Source organism: Rhodamnia argentea, chromosome 1 (genome assembly GCF_020921035.1).
Source record: "Rhodamnia argentea isolate NSW1041297 chromosome 1, ASM2092103v1, whole genome shotgun sequence".
NCBI lineage: Eukaryota > Viridiplantae > Streptophyta > Magnoliopsida > Myrtales > Myrtaceae > Rhodamnia > Rhodamnia argentea.
In genome coordinates, this window is record NC_063150.1 from 28,979,429 (window position 1) to 28,992,466 (window position 13,038).

The 13,038-nt window shown below is 41.8% G+C and overlaps 3 protein-coding genes across 9 annotated transcripts; all 3 read right to left on the reverse strand.

Moving 5' to 3' along the window:
* Window positions 1–1,070: 1,070 nt before the first annotated feature.
* LOC115747788 lies at window positions 1,071–3,538 on the reverse strand. 3 transcript variants are annotated; one of them, XM_030684075.2, is made up of 5 exons: window positions 3,427–3,538; window positions 3,077–3,147; window positions 2,857–2,901; window positions 1,773–1,870; window positions 1,071–1,425 (listed from the first exon to the last, which is right to left on the reverse strand). In XM_030684075.2, exons 2-5 carry the CDS (start codon window positions 3,128–3,130, stop codon window positions 1,347–1,349), a joined length of 276 nt encoding a protein of 91 aa, XP_030539935.2. In that variant the 5' UTR covers window positions 3,131–3,147; window positions 3,427–3,538; the 3' UTR covers window positions 1,071–1,346. The 3 variants fall into 3 exon arrangements, with proteins under 3 accessions (XP_030539935.2, XP_030539936.2, XP_030539934.2); XM_030684076.2 differs by having other exon boundaries at window positions 3,077–3,168; window positions 3,427–3,481; XM_030684074.2 differs by lacking the exon at window positions 3,427–3,538 and adding an exon at window positions 3,377–3,394 and having other exon boundaries at window positions 3,077–3,169.
* A 1,281-nt stretch (window positions 3,539–4,819) lies between these two features.
* Window positions 4,820–5,617, reverse strand: LOC115747735 (polygalacturonase At1g48100-like). The gene is made up of 2 exons (XM_048278012.1): window positions 5,330–5,617; window positions 4,820–4,996 (listed from the first exon to the last, which is right to left on the reverse strand). The coding sequence occupies exons 1-2, from the start codon at window positions 5,615–5,617 to the stop codon at window positions 4,820–4,822; spliced, it is 465 nt and encodes a 154-aa protein (XP_048133969.1).
* A 1,971-nt stretch (window positions 5,618–7,588) lies between these two features.
* LOC115747797 (probable boron transporter 2) lies at window positions 7,589–12,413 on the reverse strand. 5 transcript variants are annotated; one of them, XM_048273306.1, is made up of 13 exons: window positions 12,290–12,413; window positions 11,564–12,044; window positions 11,391–11,473; window positions 10,999–11,191; window positions 10,741–10,879; window positions 10,369–10,534; window positions 9,886–10,052; window positions 9,606–9,779; window positions 9,423–9,518; window positions 9,156–9,293; window positions 8,652–8,971; window positions 8,281–8,548; window positions 7,589–8,080 (listed from the first exon to the last, which is right to left on the reverse strand). In XM_048273306.1, the coding sequence occupies exons 2-13, from the start codon at window positions 11,665–11,667 to the stop codon at window positions 7,808–7,810; spliced, it is 2,121 nt and encodes a 706-aa protein (XP_048129263.1). In that variant the 5' UTR covers window positions 11,668–12,044; window positions 12,290–12,413; the 3' UTR covers window positions 7,589–7,807. The 5 variants fall into 5 exon arrangements, with proteins under 5 accessions (XP_048129263.1, XP_048129265.1, XP_030539951.2 ...); XM_048273308.1 differs by lacking the exon at window positions 12,290–12,413 and having other exon boundaries at window positions 11,564–11,760; window positions 11,893–12,150; XM_030684091.2 differs by lacking the exon at window positions 12,290–12,413 and having other exon boundaries at window positions 11,564–11,756; window positions 11,888–12,150.
* Window positions 12,414–13,038: the final 625 nt, after the last annotated feature.

The following is a 13,038-nucleotide window of genomic DNA, read 5'->3' on the forward strand; positions in this document are numbered from 1 at the left end:
ACTTTTCACATGTAGGTTTGCCTCGATGACCATCCTCCTCAAGTGGGAAGGGTGAGGTGGGGAGTTCGATTCCCCACCTTCTCAAGAGGGTTAGGGATGGGGACAGGTGAATGAGGGAGCATGACTTTGTAATCTGCACATGGCACATAAAACACACAATGTAGCTTCTATAATAGAATAGGATAGGATAGAACCAGAAAAAAAAAAAAAATCAATTTTCAATTATAGTTAACCAAACAATCTTTGTATTTCAGCAAATCTTTTTAGGCCAAAAGCCTTTTGCCTTTTCCCAAAGGCTTTCCTCAAAAGCCAAACCAAACCCACCGGATCCCCAAGTTCGCAATGCTGTGAAATATCAAGCGAGGACCACAAAGAGAAATAGATAAGAGCAACCAGTAGAAAGAGATTGATTTGATGGGGAGAGCCTTTAAGTCAAGCACCCATGTAGTAATATTCTCAAGAGGTACAGACAATGCATATGTCCTGTTGATTCAGAAGTTCTACCCTCCAAGGCTGACAAGAAAGTGTTCATTTCAGTGAGAGGACCAAGAGGGAATCGTTTGTAGTTTGAATCAGACATCATAATAAGGAACGAAAGTAAAAAGCAATGGCCATGATTCTTCCCGGGCACCCACCATCAATATGAAACAACACAAAGGGTCCATGTCACTTAATCTATATAGTGTCTCCGTGGGGTCACTCATCTAGATTTGCCTTGTGAGGTCTTAATCACTTTGTACCGTGGTGTCCCCAGTGAAAGTGAAAAAATCACTCCCCTTGCGGAAGCTGACTTTAAGCAACTCTTCTTGGTTGGCCACCCAAATTTCACTCTATCTAGCATAAGAAAGAACTGATAATAGACTGAACTAGCCTGGCGATGTGCTTTTCATCTTTACTCGTGCGATGGCGAGGTCAGCAATATTCATTTTTGACCTCTCGACTTCACTCATCTCCCCAAAACAGTACACATCTCTAGCCAGACTATTTCTTTCATCATATGATAGATAGGCATTAATTAGAACATTGCCCTTTTTTAGTGCTGGAAATAGTAAAAAAATTGCTCATTGCTGTGAAAATCAATCGTGCTGTCAAATGCATTTGCCTTCTGAGTTGTGACATGACCACAAATTGTGACCATATCCAACATTAGACCTCCCACAGCGATCCATTGACCCTTGTCCTGTTCCGCAACACACATTGCTTGCAGTTTTACGTTAGCATCACAGTCAATTGCAGCAATGGGGAATAAAAAAAGAGGTATCTTATTGCCACTGAAGCTAAACTAACTTCATAAGCAGTCGAAACCTCGTCAACAAGCCCATTGAAACAGATAGTGAATATCGACATTACGAGCCTTTACTGAATTTGCGACCAGTCATCTTCTCTGATTCATACAGTATATGGTTAATCAGCCCCCTTGCCGCACTACAAATAAGAAAAAAATTTAGTTAGACCTTGCATATTACTACTTCAGACAAGATACCAAAATAGGAGTCTCATGTTCTGTCAATTTGTAAATTTATGAGCAAGGTCTCGTGCAGTCTTAACTCTGAATCCCACCAAATAGAAGAGACTCCAACAAAGGCAACCACTACCAAAGCTTATATGGCCTAGTCCGGGTCCCCACAACATTATAAACATAACAAGCATAAAAAATTTCATCAAACAGCGGTTGAATCCTTTCCACATAAATCCCAAACAATTTCCTTTTCTTTGAAAGAAGAAAAATCGAAAGAAGACTAATGCTACAAAATAGGCATTGTGAAACTCACTCATCCTTAAGTTTTTGGATTTGCCTGGGATCTGTCTCATGCATGTGCCGTCTAAATTGCTGCCTCACCAAGTCAACAAGAAGCTGAGTATTGTGTTGCTGCACAAATGTACGTGAAGAGAAATAAGACAGTTCCCGAGCTGCACGAAACATGAAAAGTGTAGACATGGAAGAAGGGCGCTCAAATGATATACGATGCTCCTCACTAAAACTACTTTCAAATTTCAGCAAATATTTCAGTTAAACATCATTTGATCAGAAACCATAAATTAAATGAACCAATGACAAAATTAATACTTAAATGTGCCAGATGAATAAATTTTCCAACTTCCATATCATGATCTTGCCACTTAGACCATGAAAGACTCACAACCAAAAGCTTGACCAGTGTGTATACACAGCAACACCAAATTCTCATTCTTTTTGGTAAATTACATCTTATGAAGAAATCTTCTCCAAGTAAGAACATCAGATAGCATAAAAACGACTCGACAGTAGGTTGTGTCCATCAAGAGATATACGTTTTAAGAAAAAAATACAGTCCTTCCAGCACAAATTAAGACAGTGAAGGAATTTAGACCACTGTATGAAAAGAATATGAATTTCTGCTACTTGTATTGCAGTCGTAAGGTTCGAGGGAAGCATCTGGTCCAACATGCAAAATTATGACTACAAGCTCAAATATTCTGAGACACCTGTTTTCTTCCACTCTATATGACCATAAAAAACTTTAGTATGCCTTCCCGCCTCGCAAATTTTTAGTCAAACATGGCATAGTCTAATTTCAATTATTCCGGTTCATGGTAGCATTTGCTTGTAAAACTTCCAACTTGTTGAAATAATACAAGCAGATAAAATGGAATCATACAAAACAACGTCCTTAAACACAGTATCATTCAGACAAAAGGCATCCATCAAGTTTGAAGCAATGAGCCCGACAAAGCGTAACAGATTGAAGCTACCATGTGGATTTAGAAGGATTCAATTGTGAAATGGAAACTCTGATCCTACCCGCCGTTCACTTCAGCAAATATTAGCTGATATCTATATAACCAACAAAGTCTAAGGAATAAAGAAGGGTGTACCTGATGCCCTATGTATTTCGCTCTTCGAAGGCACTCGCGATAAAGCTGCAATGACCAATAGGGCGAACAATGAAACAACCAATACAAGCAACTACCCACAAAAACAACTTAAAAAGACAGCATACTATAGTTGGGTTGAAATAAAGGAAACCAACCTGAAATGATGTAATTTCTCTACACTAAGAAATGAGAAACATATGAAAGATGAAAACACACTGACCCTTAGAACATTGTCTGCCAGTTCAGGAGGCAAAGCTGTTTGCAGAGACGGCATCTCGATTCTCTCTCCACCTGATTTAACGCAAATTACAGCTTCCAAAGATTAAAAGGAAACAGAAGCAGGAGACGAAACCCAAATGGCAATCAACCATTCTTGCGCAAGAATTTAAAGGGGAGGTGAAGAAAAGGCAAAACTTTCAAAAGATCACAGGATTTTTCCAGAATCTACGGGTGCAAACTTGATTGTATCCAAATTAACGCTCAAGCTAGCCTCGCTCGACATCGACATGTCATCTTCAATAGCCATGAATCGATGAACAAGGTGGAGGAGGAGGAGGGAGCAGAGTGTACCTGGTCAAGCAGCAGGAGGAACTGGGGTTCTGGAGGAAGAAAACTATGAACCAAGAGAGTTTTCGTAGATGGGGGATGCGATGGAAATGTTGCTTAAGCGGTGCAAACGGGCCTTGCCGGGTCCCGAGCCTGGCCCGAGAAAGGGAGAGAGGCTTTTGTACCAGTCTACCTTAAGGCCGACAATTCGTGTCTTTGTGTTACCTCCGTATCAATTCCTATGATGCAAAATTATGCCAGCGTGATTACAACGTGCTTTTCACTGAAAATGGACGACAAGGTGTTAGATTTCGAGTTGAGTCGTGTCATGACATGTCGAGTTCAGATTTCTTTCTCAGAATGCAGGTAATATTAGGAAGCGTCGCCCCTTGCCCAAATAACAATGTGAGCAGATTTGCTCAAGTCATTGACAAGATCTTTATCTCGCTTGGGTAATTAAATAAGAGCGTGTGTGTATGAAAACTAAGGCGCAAAAAATTGTTGAATGTGCACTTGTGACCGAGTACACTGCAATGTCAATTTTGGCATCCTTGAAGTTGGTTACCTCTTTGTTCGATTCACAATGATGGATCCCCATGAGAGGTAGGGAATTTGCAGAAATTTAATTCGTTTTAGTTAGCCACAAGCGTCACCATTAGTGGTTTATGCGCAGTGGGCACACGACTACTGAGTCCTCTTTGTGTGTGATCGGGAAATTTTACTTCCGACACGATCATCATATCACGTGGAGTGTGTGTATATATATACACACACCGGAGTCACCAGTTAAGACTGGAATGTGTGGTTCTAGTATGTATGAGCGGACAAAAACTGTCATATTTTAACCGTACAAAGTCTCTGGTCCTTTCCAGATTCTGTTTGCTCCTGTAGAAAGCTAGCAGAAAGCTAACTTCTGTGCATAGAGCTGCAAGCTGACAACCCAAATTTGGTGGGCTTTGCTTGCTTCATTACCGTGACTAGAGTTCCCCCATGTTGCCTGGGAATGCAAACAATGAAATTCAAGTGTGTGTATATATATATAATACTACAATGCGGGAAAGAAAGATGAAAATCCCCTAATTAAAAGTAGGGATGGGCATGGTTCCAGAGTGGAACCTAGAATAGGACCAGTGGGAACCTATCCGATTTTAGGTTTATAGGGTGGGTTTCGGGTTTCAAATATTAGGAAATCGGTTCCGATGAGTAGATCCAATCCAGGTTCTATATGGAACATGTATAGAAGCTAGAACCGCTCACCTCTTGATTAAAAGTTGAAAAGGAAAGAGACCCGGTAATACTCCCATACCTTGTCACACAACGAGGGGATAAACTCAAGTAGGGATGGAGCCGAATGGGGAACAGAAAAAATCTAATGGAGACCCAAATCCAGATACGATAATTTGACATGTTGTAGAGTTCAATCACCCTGTGGGGCTTGCAAGTAAGATCCCACCACGGCTCTGCCATTGCCTTCAATGGTTCCCTTCCCCGTCAGAGTCATGTTGTTGAGCTGGTAGAACACGAGCCATTGCTTCTTGCCATATGCTTTCGGCCAACAATCCGGTCCATTTGGCTGAATCAAGACCCCATCTACCTGTGTAAACATTTGAAACTCTATATTAGTAGCAGAAATGTTCATATAGGATGTCTTAAAGATAAACGCTACAAGCTTTGAAAAGGGAAAACTCTGCTTTTTTTTTTCCTGGCTCAGTTATCTAATGATTTGTGAGATCACTATGTTGTAAAATGACTTGCATTCATTCTTGAGAGAATAAATTTGTCACGTTCCAAATGGTTTAGCAAGTTTTGGCCGAAAAAAGGAAGAGTTCTAACCAGTGCTTCAGAAAAATGTACGGGAGTCATATTAGCGATCTTTAAGGATATAATAAGATGGAGTTAAAATTTTGCCAATCCTTACTTAGAACACGAGCCCCGGCTCGCATGGGCCCGAGAAGTTCGTGGGAGTGATCGTGAATGTGTAGCCCGAGGGAGCGAGGACGACACCTGACTCCACCGAGTACACTGCCTTCCAGGCCGCCTCAAAGGAGGGGGTGTTGTCAGCCAACCCATCCCCGATAGCCCCGAAGGCAGTCACGTCAAAGATGCGGCCGGAGCTGGAGTTGGATGGCCCATGGCTGGGGTCTGACAGCACAGTCAGCGCAGGCGAGTAGGTGGGGGATGGAGGGGCAGGGTCCTGGGCCTCAGGGGGAGGCATTGGTGAGGTTGAACTTCAGGCCTTGTCAGGATTCTTCTTCTGCCCCTTGTGGTAGTGATATCTTCCTTCCACATTGCCGGCATTTTGGAGGAACAAAGCCAGGACAATGCAAATGAGCACCGATTCTTGAACTATCTTCATGGTAACTGAATATTTTGGAGGAACTAAATCGAGTTGAACGAGCGAAACTGATGTTCGCCCTGTGATGATGAATGTCTCAGCCTCGGTATGCAAATGCCAGGAGTCGGTTTTTTTTAGCCCCTCTTGAAGATGCAAAATTCAAGAGATCAAAGTGCTTGGTGCTTTGAACAAACAATGGAGGACAAAGAGAAGAAGCAGGGAGCATATGAATAACGGGCCTCAAGTGAAGTGGCATGGCGTAGAACCATTCTGAGGCATCATGGCCTCTGAATACATACTCACCAGAGATCTTCCTGGAGAGGCAATGGGTCTTGTGGGGAGACACCGATGCATGTTCGAGCACTGGTTGATCCAAGCATCACCATCTCCAAGGTAGTTTTTTTTTTTTGTCGAATCTCCAAGGCAGTTGGTGTTGGTGCCTTTTGGAGAGGCCTTTTTATTTTGGTAGCTGGTTGTTCTGTGGCAAATTTTTGGCGGTGTGTGTTTTGTTCTTAGGTGGAGGCTTCATCTCACTTTGTGTGTGTGTGTGTCTCTCTCTCTCTCTTTTGCTCTCAACTTTTTGATAATAATAAGGATGTTGGCAATAAAGAAAGCTTTGTTCTGTTTCAGTTCTATGTATTGTGGTCCAGAGATGTCTCTGTTTGTCACATTGTTCTGCTCTCTTACAATTGTTTTTGGTTCTAGTAAGGTTTGGGAAGGTGCAACTTCAAACAGTTTCAAACCTGCGAACTGCTTTGAGGCCGTCAATTTCTCGAAAGCCTTCCAGGAAAATCAAAACCTTGTCTTCTGGTGGATTTTCCTGTACTCCAGAAAGGCTTTTCAGGTACATGGGAATATCTACCCTTCACCCTTCATGGAAATTTGTATAGATCTCGCGGTTTCTTAACAGTTTCAGACAAAGTCTTTCTAATTTTCTAGAATCACAATGTTATTACACAACTGGACGGATGATCAGGAGAAGTGAACAGAAAGAAGACAAATATAGCTGTACTAGAGGATTTGGCATAGTTTCTTTGCTGGTGATGCCATGGCACATAAGTGCACTTACTGGGTAGATCTCTATCAGCCATCACCACCAGAAGATCAGAACAGAAGATGTGGATGTTGCTGCAACTTAATTATGCCACAAACGCTCTAGGAATAGATTTTGCCTTCTGTTTGGGTTTCTCTTTTCAGACCAAAGGAAAATTTTTAAACAAGGGGGTCTCTTGCGTTGGCTAATTTAGCCTCAAACAAGGGTCCGAACTCGCTGGCCTAGCTGCCGGAAGGGTGGCACTTTTGTGGGAAAAAACATTCTGGATAAGAAATCCCCAGGAAAGGTTCATTTCTTTCCCAGTTCTACTAGACCAGCGAGCAGTTCCAGCTTAACTGAGATCCCACCTTGACAGCAAAAGAAAACAGAGCGAGGAAAAACGAAAACAGAGGGAATCCACCGAGCCAGGAAAGCGGCAGAGGGAAAGGAATGAAGAAGAAGGGGAGCCGGCAATATGCAGACAAAAGGGGAGAGACAGAGAGACAAAGAGGGAGGGCGAAAGCTTGAGAAGAATAAGGCGAGAGCATAACATATAGCTTTCGACTTTGACAACTTCGTTTCTTCTGCTTCTTAGCGACCGTCGCTACAATGCCTGTCGTTTCGTTTTTAGCGTTTATTTTCTCCACTGTAACAGCAAACCATCACCAGAAGTATTGATGTTGTTACGAATGATTGGTATCATGTAACAGGATACTAACCAATTTAACCGCCATCCTCGTTATCATGTCCCAGGACTTGGAGAAGGGGTTGCCTTCCCTTAACAGTTTCTGTCAAAGTCTGAGAAAGGAACGCAGAAATGAAATGAAACTGATATTTCATCATTAACACAAATCTCCGGTTACAGATTTCCAGCAGAAGTGAATATTGACGTCAAGATATCTTGTAATTGCAATTGACGACAAAGAGAAATCTACTCCAAAGAGAGCTAAGAAATATGCTATTGCAGACTGCATGGTAGCCTCTTTTTATGATCTAGTACTACTTCGTGTATTGTATCTACTAATTCTTCTAACCCCCTAGCCAGTTTTCCCTAAATTTGATGGTCTGGTCCTTGGACTGGAAGGACTTCTTCCACCCAGCTGAGGACTTTGATCACCTCGAAGTTCACTGATGCGTGGGCTGTAAATCCGAGGGCTTTGAACGCCTTTGAACTCTCGAGATGGCGTTGCGCAGGAGCTAGTCGCCTTAGAACTGCATGTGCGCCTGATCTCGCCCCTGCTTCGAGTAATCATACAGTCTAAAACCTCTCCATCGTCAGCAAATGACGTCGCCCTGCTCATCCTTCCTTCCTGATATGACAAAGGCACGTCAAACATCCAAGAATTAGAAGCTATCTTGATTCTCGACAGGTTTAGGATGGTAGAAAACATTGTAGGACAACTAAAACTGCTTGAACAACAGATAACTTCTCTCATACGGACGTGATGTATTCAAGGAAGTGAGATCTAATTCGACATCATTAGGCGTAGAAGTATCAACAGCACTGTACCGGTGAAAGATGGAATGATACGGCAGGCGCCTCTTCATACTCTGCAGCGTCTAAATCTTGAAGGTGGGCCACTTTGAAGAACTTGGGCAAAATGTATTGCCTCACCGGAACTAAAAGCATGATCATCAGTGGGAAAAGTACCCCAGCAAGTGGAACCCACGTAATCCCGAAACAAACAAGCAAATATGCAGTCTGGAATAATGTGAAGACCACAATTGTCTTGAACGGTACGGTCTCCACGAAAGTAGCATGATACTCCTCCAGCACTCTGAAGAAAACGATAAAGAAATGAGAGCAGATAAATATGTGCAGTTTGAAATATATGCAGCGAAGAAGATTTAATCCAAGGGGAAGATCAGTGAAATATCTACTTGTATCTTCGGCTTGGAGCAGTGAAAAGCAGTAAGATCCTCTCCCAGAACTGGTTACCAGGAAGGCTTTCGATGGCCATGAAGGCAAAATAGCCCCACAGCACTGAGGTTGGGATCTTCTTCAGCAAAGGCATGGCTGCGACACATCCACCAACCATTGCAGCTTGAAGCAAGTTACTGAGCCTTTGTTCTTTCACCTCCACTGGCAATAAATCATCAATTTCTTTCTCAACATCAAACACAGTTCCATCAACCGGTGCATCCATGTGCCCCATGCTGGAAGCCATCTGAATTGTTGAGTCCTTCAAATCCTTCAGTCCCTATTTTACAGTAGAAGTGATCATTTGTGAAATAAATATCAAGATTTCTGATCATGAGTCTTCTACTAGTAGTCTGACGTTAGCAAGGAGGGTTAAGCTCTTTTTCTCCAGTAGATTGGCACTTAGATACAGTTAGAGATTGAATTAGGTTCAATGTAAAAGAGATGGTGTTGCGTCATCTTACCAGAGCAGAAGGTGCCTGGTAAATCAGTGGGGTCTGCATTTGTTGATAGGCTTCCTGCATGCTTCCATAGACTTGCCCCAGACTTGCATGCTGCCCCATGCATTTACGAGCAGTCGATACAAGCCGATTCCGAAGTAACTGCATTGCATAAATATATTGCAAAAAGCCGGACATTAAATAACTATGATGGTTACATCATAGCATAACCAAATGGGATCTAGGCATGTGACCACTACTTCAATGGCAGAAGCTGTAAATTTTAGGTACCTGATGCTTTAGAGTAGCTAAGCTTTTCGTATGCATGGGGGACTGTGGTATGACACCATTTGATGGAGGGATCCCCAGGAGACCGCATAGTATTGTCTGTTGCACAATTAAGCAAACAAGGGAAGAACTTCATTGGAATTACCAGTCGCAGAAAGTGATGATATAGCAAGTCAATCTTCATACCAGAAACCCCAGAAGAAGTAGATCGTAGTGGAAAGAAGATGGCTTTCTCAAGTTAAATTCTTTCTGCTGAGCAAGTTGGGAAGCCACGCTGTGGTCAAAATAATAAAGCACTGCGATCATTGTTGCCGGGATAAAAGCTCCTATGATATAGAGCACAGGTACTTTTACCATGTCCTGTTGGTTATTATGTGAAAAAAAAGTATCACCTAATTGATAAGAGTCCAAAAAGAATAACAATAATAATGAGCTAAACGTAAGTAGAATATCTGGTTACCCATACCTTTATAACAGTCCAATTCTCATACGCGCCAGGAGACCATGGATTTGGACTGAAGAGGCGCCTCGGTATCCCTTTGGGAATATTTCCAGCTGGTGCAAATGAAATTGCTGTCCAGACCAGAACCATCAATGGCACACCATAATCCGCAATGAAGCCTTGAAGCGACCCTGGAGCACGTTGAGGGAAAATTACAACCTTGATTGACTGTGAGCTTGTTAACTAGAAAGATATGCATATAAAGACTCATTTTCAGAGTGCACTAACTAGACGCCATGTAAATCATGACTGGCTTTTAAGTCCCATTATAACATTGGACTGACAGAAAAGCAGAATTTCCATTTTAATATCTTTCATACGTAAAATATAGGCCATAAGATAAAATACATGATTGCACGCAGAATAAGTGAATATTGAACTGTGTATGTAGTCTGCACAGCACAGAATGGGATTTCACATGAGACCTTTGAGGCTTCAGGAACTTGCCTGATCCATATTTCCAAGATCTTGCTTTTCTGCTTCTTAATGCTGTAAGCAGAAGCCCAAATGACAGGACCAAAGCAAACATGCCATTTGCAAATCTCCATGGTGGCTGGAATTCGGTAAAGCTGGGATTTTCTCTTTCAGGTAAGCAAAATTCCTCAACCAGCCCCTGAAGTATGACAAAATACCAAATTGACATCCAGCTTCGCAAGATCCATAGGGTGAAATTCCAGGGACTTCATGAATAACATGCAGCACTCATAAAATGTTTGAATAAGCAGATCGAAACTCAACTTCTTTTTGGCCAGAATCAAATCTTCATCATCATCAATTGAAAGCTTAAAGACAGAATGCTGTGACAGATACTTGACTCACCTTGATAGCTTGCTGCATAAAAAGCATCGCAATAAGGAGGCCAAATAATTCACCAGTGAGACGAGTAAACCTATTTATGATTGAGCAAGCTCCAAGGACAGCTAGTAGAAACAGTAAGATTGCAGTCCACACACATACCCTGAAAGTTTAATAGTTGAAGTAATGCATGGCAATCAGCAAGGTAATTATAAGAATAACTGATGCCAAGCAAAGTTTGAGAAATGACATGTTCTTGCAGGAAAGAGCAGAATACGGTACCATCCAGTCCACGCTAGAAAGAGCTTTGATCCCAGTTCCGGTCTGTCTTTAGCAAAGTTAAATAAGAAGGTATACATAATTACAGTTGGCTCTGCCACTCCAAGAATCAGCAATGGCTGGCCTCCGAAAACAGAGTGTATTATCCCGCACAATGCAGTAGAAGCTAACGTTTGAACTGCCGTCAAAACTCCATCTATAGATTGAAGGAACGCCATTAGATATTCTGAAGCACAGGCACATACATATTCAGAAACAACAGTGGCCCCAGCAACGGCCGCAAAAAACCAGACAATTAAGTAATTTTTGGGAAGTATTGAATCGCATGAAAAAATTCAAGGAGTGCCCAAAACTTGCACAGCCCTCGAAATTATAATATGGATACACTATTTCACCTGTGCTTCTTTCCAATTGTTCTCCAAATGAAATAACTGGAATAGCAGAGGCGAAAAATATGTATGTGGTGGGAGCCAATATCCTGGGCCATTACAGTACCCAGCATCAGTGAGTTTAAACTTCACCAATCAGTACTTTGATGATGTACCAGGTGATAAAAGAGCAAAAGTACCTCAAGCCTGCCCTGAGTCCACCAGTCCAATCTTGCTTGTAGCATAACAATCTCCCTTGAACATCATTCTTTATCCCGCGAAATGGTACAAAGGTCTCTTCCATCTTCCTTTCCTCCTTTCAATAAAATCGAGAACCCTCTTGCTCAGGAAAGAAGCAGCCCTACAGTGGCTCAAACATTCCGAGGCAAGGCTCTAACTGAAAGATTAGCACTATGAGCATCAATATGGCAGGGTCTTGGGGACATCTGACCTGAATGTACTGCAACTGAAATGACATCATGCATACAATAAACAAATGATACATGGAAGACCAGGCTCAGAACCTCACATTATACAATGAGAATTTCCAAACGACACAGGCCTTTGCAGGATGGAGCTCCAATAAGGAAGACCCTTCTAGCTGTATCAGAAATTCACCATGAAATAGAACAATGTGGACACAGAGAAAGACCTTGAGGCTGGAGCTCCAGATATAAAGGCCTACAAAGGTACGAACTTTGAGAAGGGAGCTGCATCTACGGCGCTTTAAACAGTAATGCGGGTCAAAAGGGTTGTCGGGTAACATCACCGTCATCCATGCTCAACAGCAGAAACAAACAAAACGTAATGCACTGGCATTATTACTGAAGGAAAATGGAATCAAGTGAGCTTTCAAGAAAGGGTAAATGCAGATGAAAGTAGAAACAAAGAATTCAATAAGTGGAAGAAACTGTGGGGGCACTTACTGGCTGAAATGACTTGGAAATGCTAAAAGGAGGACTCTTTCTACTTTTCTGGTGTTGAAAGGGTTGGTTGGAGCTGACACAGAGAGAGAGAGAGAGAGAGAGAGAGAGGAGGTAAGAAGGGTGAGTGTGGCAGTGCCAGTCCACGACGAGCTGGCATTGAGAGAAGCAACCCATGTAGCTTCACTACCCTCTCGACTCTCGAGCACGAGTAGCTCCTGACTCTTCCAAAATAATAATAATAATAATAATAATGCATAAAAAGAAGTTACGTGCATTTCAAAGTCACATTCACTTCGGCTGTGTCGTCAAATTAATATTAGGGGTGTTAATAGTTCATTTTAGTTTGATTTTCTTGAGCGTGCAAGCTTGAACTTAACCGAATTTTATCATGAACTAAATGTGAACTGAATAAAAAATTCAGTTCGATTTAGTTCGGTTTTCAATTTTTCCTTTTTGATTTTGATTTTGATTTTGTTTTTCCTTTTTCTTTTTTTTTTTTGGGCTAAGGGCCGACACCCCCCCCCCACATGGGCCTTCCGCCCCAAAAAAGAAAAACTAAGAAAAATATTATTTTGAAAATTTTTAGTGTGATTTGATTAATCGAACAAAAAAAAAAAGAATAGTTCTTTTTTTCAATTACGTGAACCGAAAAACGAACCGAGCCAAACCAAACCAAATCAAAACATACGAAATTTTCAGTTCAGCCCGGTTCGCGTTCAATTCAATTTTTGACAATCGTAATTAATATA

Bases quoted from the DNA above. Each gene is read 5' to 3' on its own strand.
- LOC115747788 (XM_030684074.2), bottom strand. The intron at 1,871-2,856 runs GTACACCCTTCT...ACATTTGTGCAG, and splicing joins CGAAATACATAGGGCATCAG to CAACACAATACTCAGCTTCT. The intron at 1,426-1,772 runs GTGAGTTTCACA...TCTTATTTGTAG, and splicing joins ATCCAAAAACTTAAGGATGA to TGCGGCAAGGGGGCTGATTA.
- LOC115747797 (XM_048273306.1), bottom strand. From the start codon at position 11,667: ATGGAAGAGACCTTTGTACCATTTCGCGGGATAAAGAATGATGTTCAA. The intron at 10,053-10,368 runs GCAAGTTCCTGA...AACGTGCTCCAG, and splicing joins ATCTTGGAAATATGGATCAG to GGTCGCTTCAAGGCTTCATT. The intron at 9,780-9,885 runs GTATGGGTAACC...AATAACCAACAG, and splicing joins AGAATTGGACTGTTATAAAG to GACATGGTAAAAGTACCTGT.
- LOC115747735 (XM_048278012.1), bottom strand. From the start codon at position 5,617: ATGCCTCCCCCTGAGGCCCAGGACCCTGCCCCTCCATCCCCCACCTAC. The intron at 4,997-5,329 runs GTGTTCTAAGTA...ATGTTTACACAG, and splicing joins GCCCATGCGAGCCGGGGCTC to GTAGATGGGGTCTTGATTCA.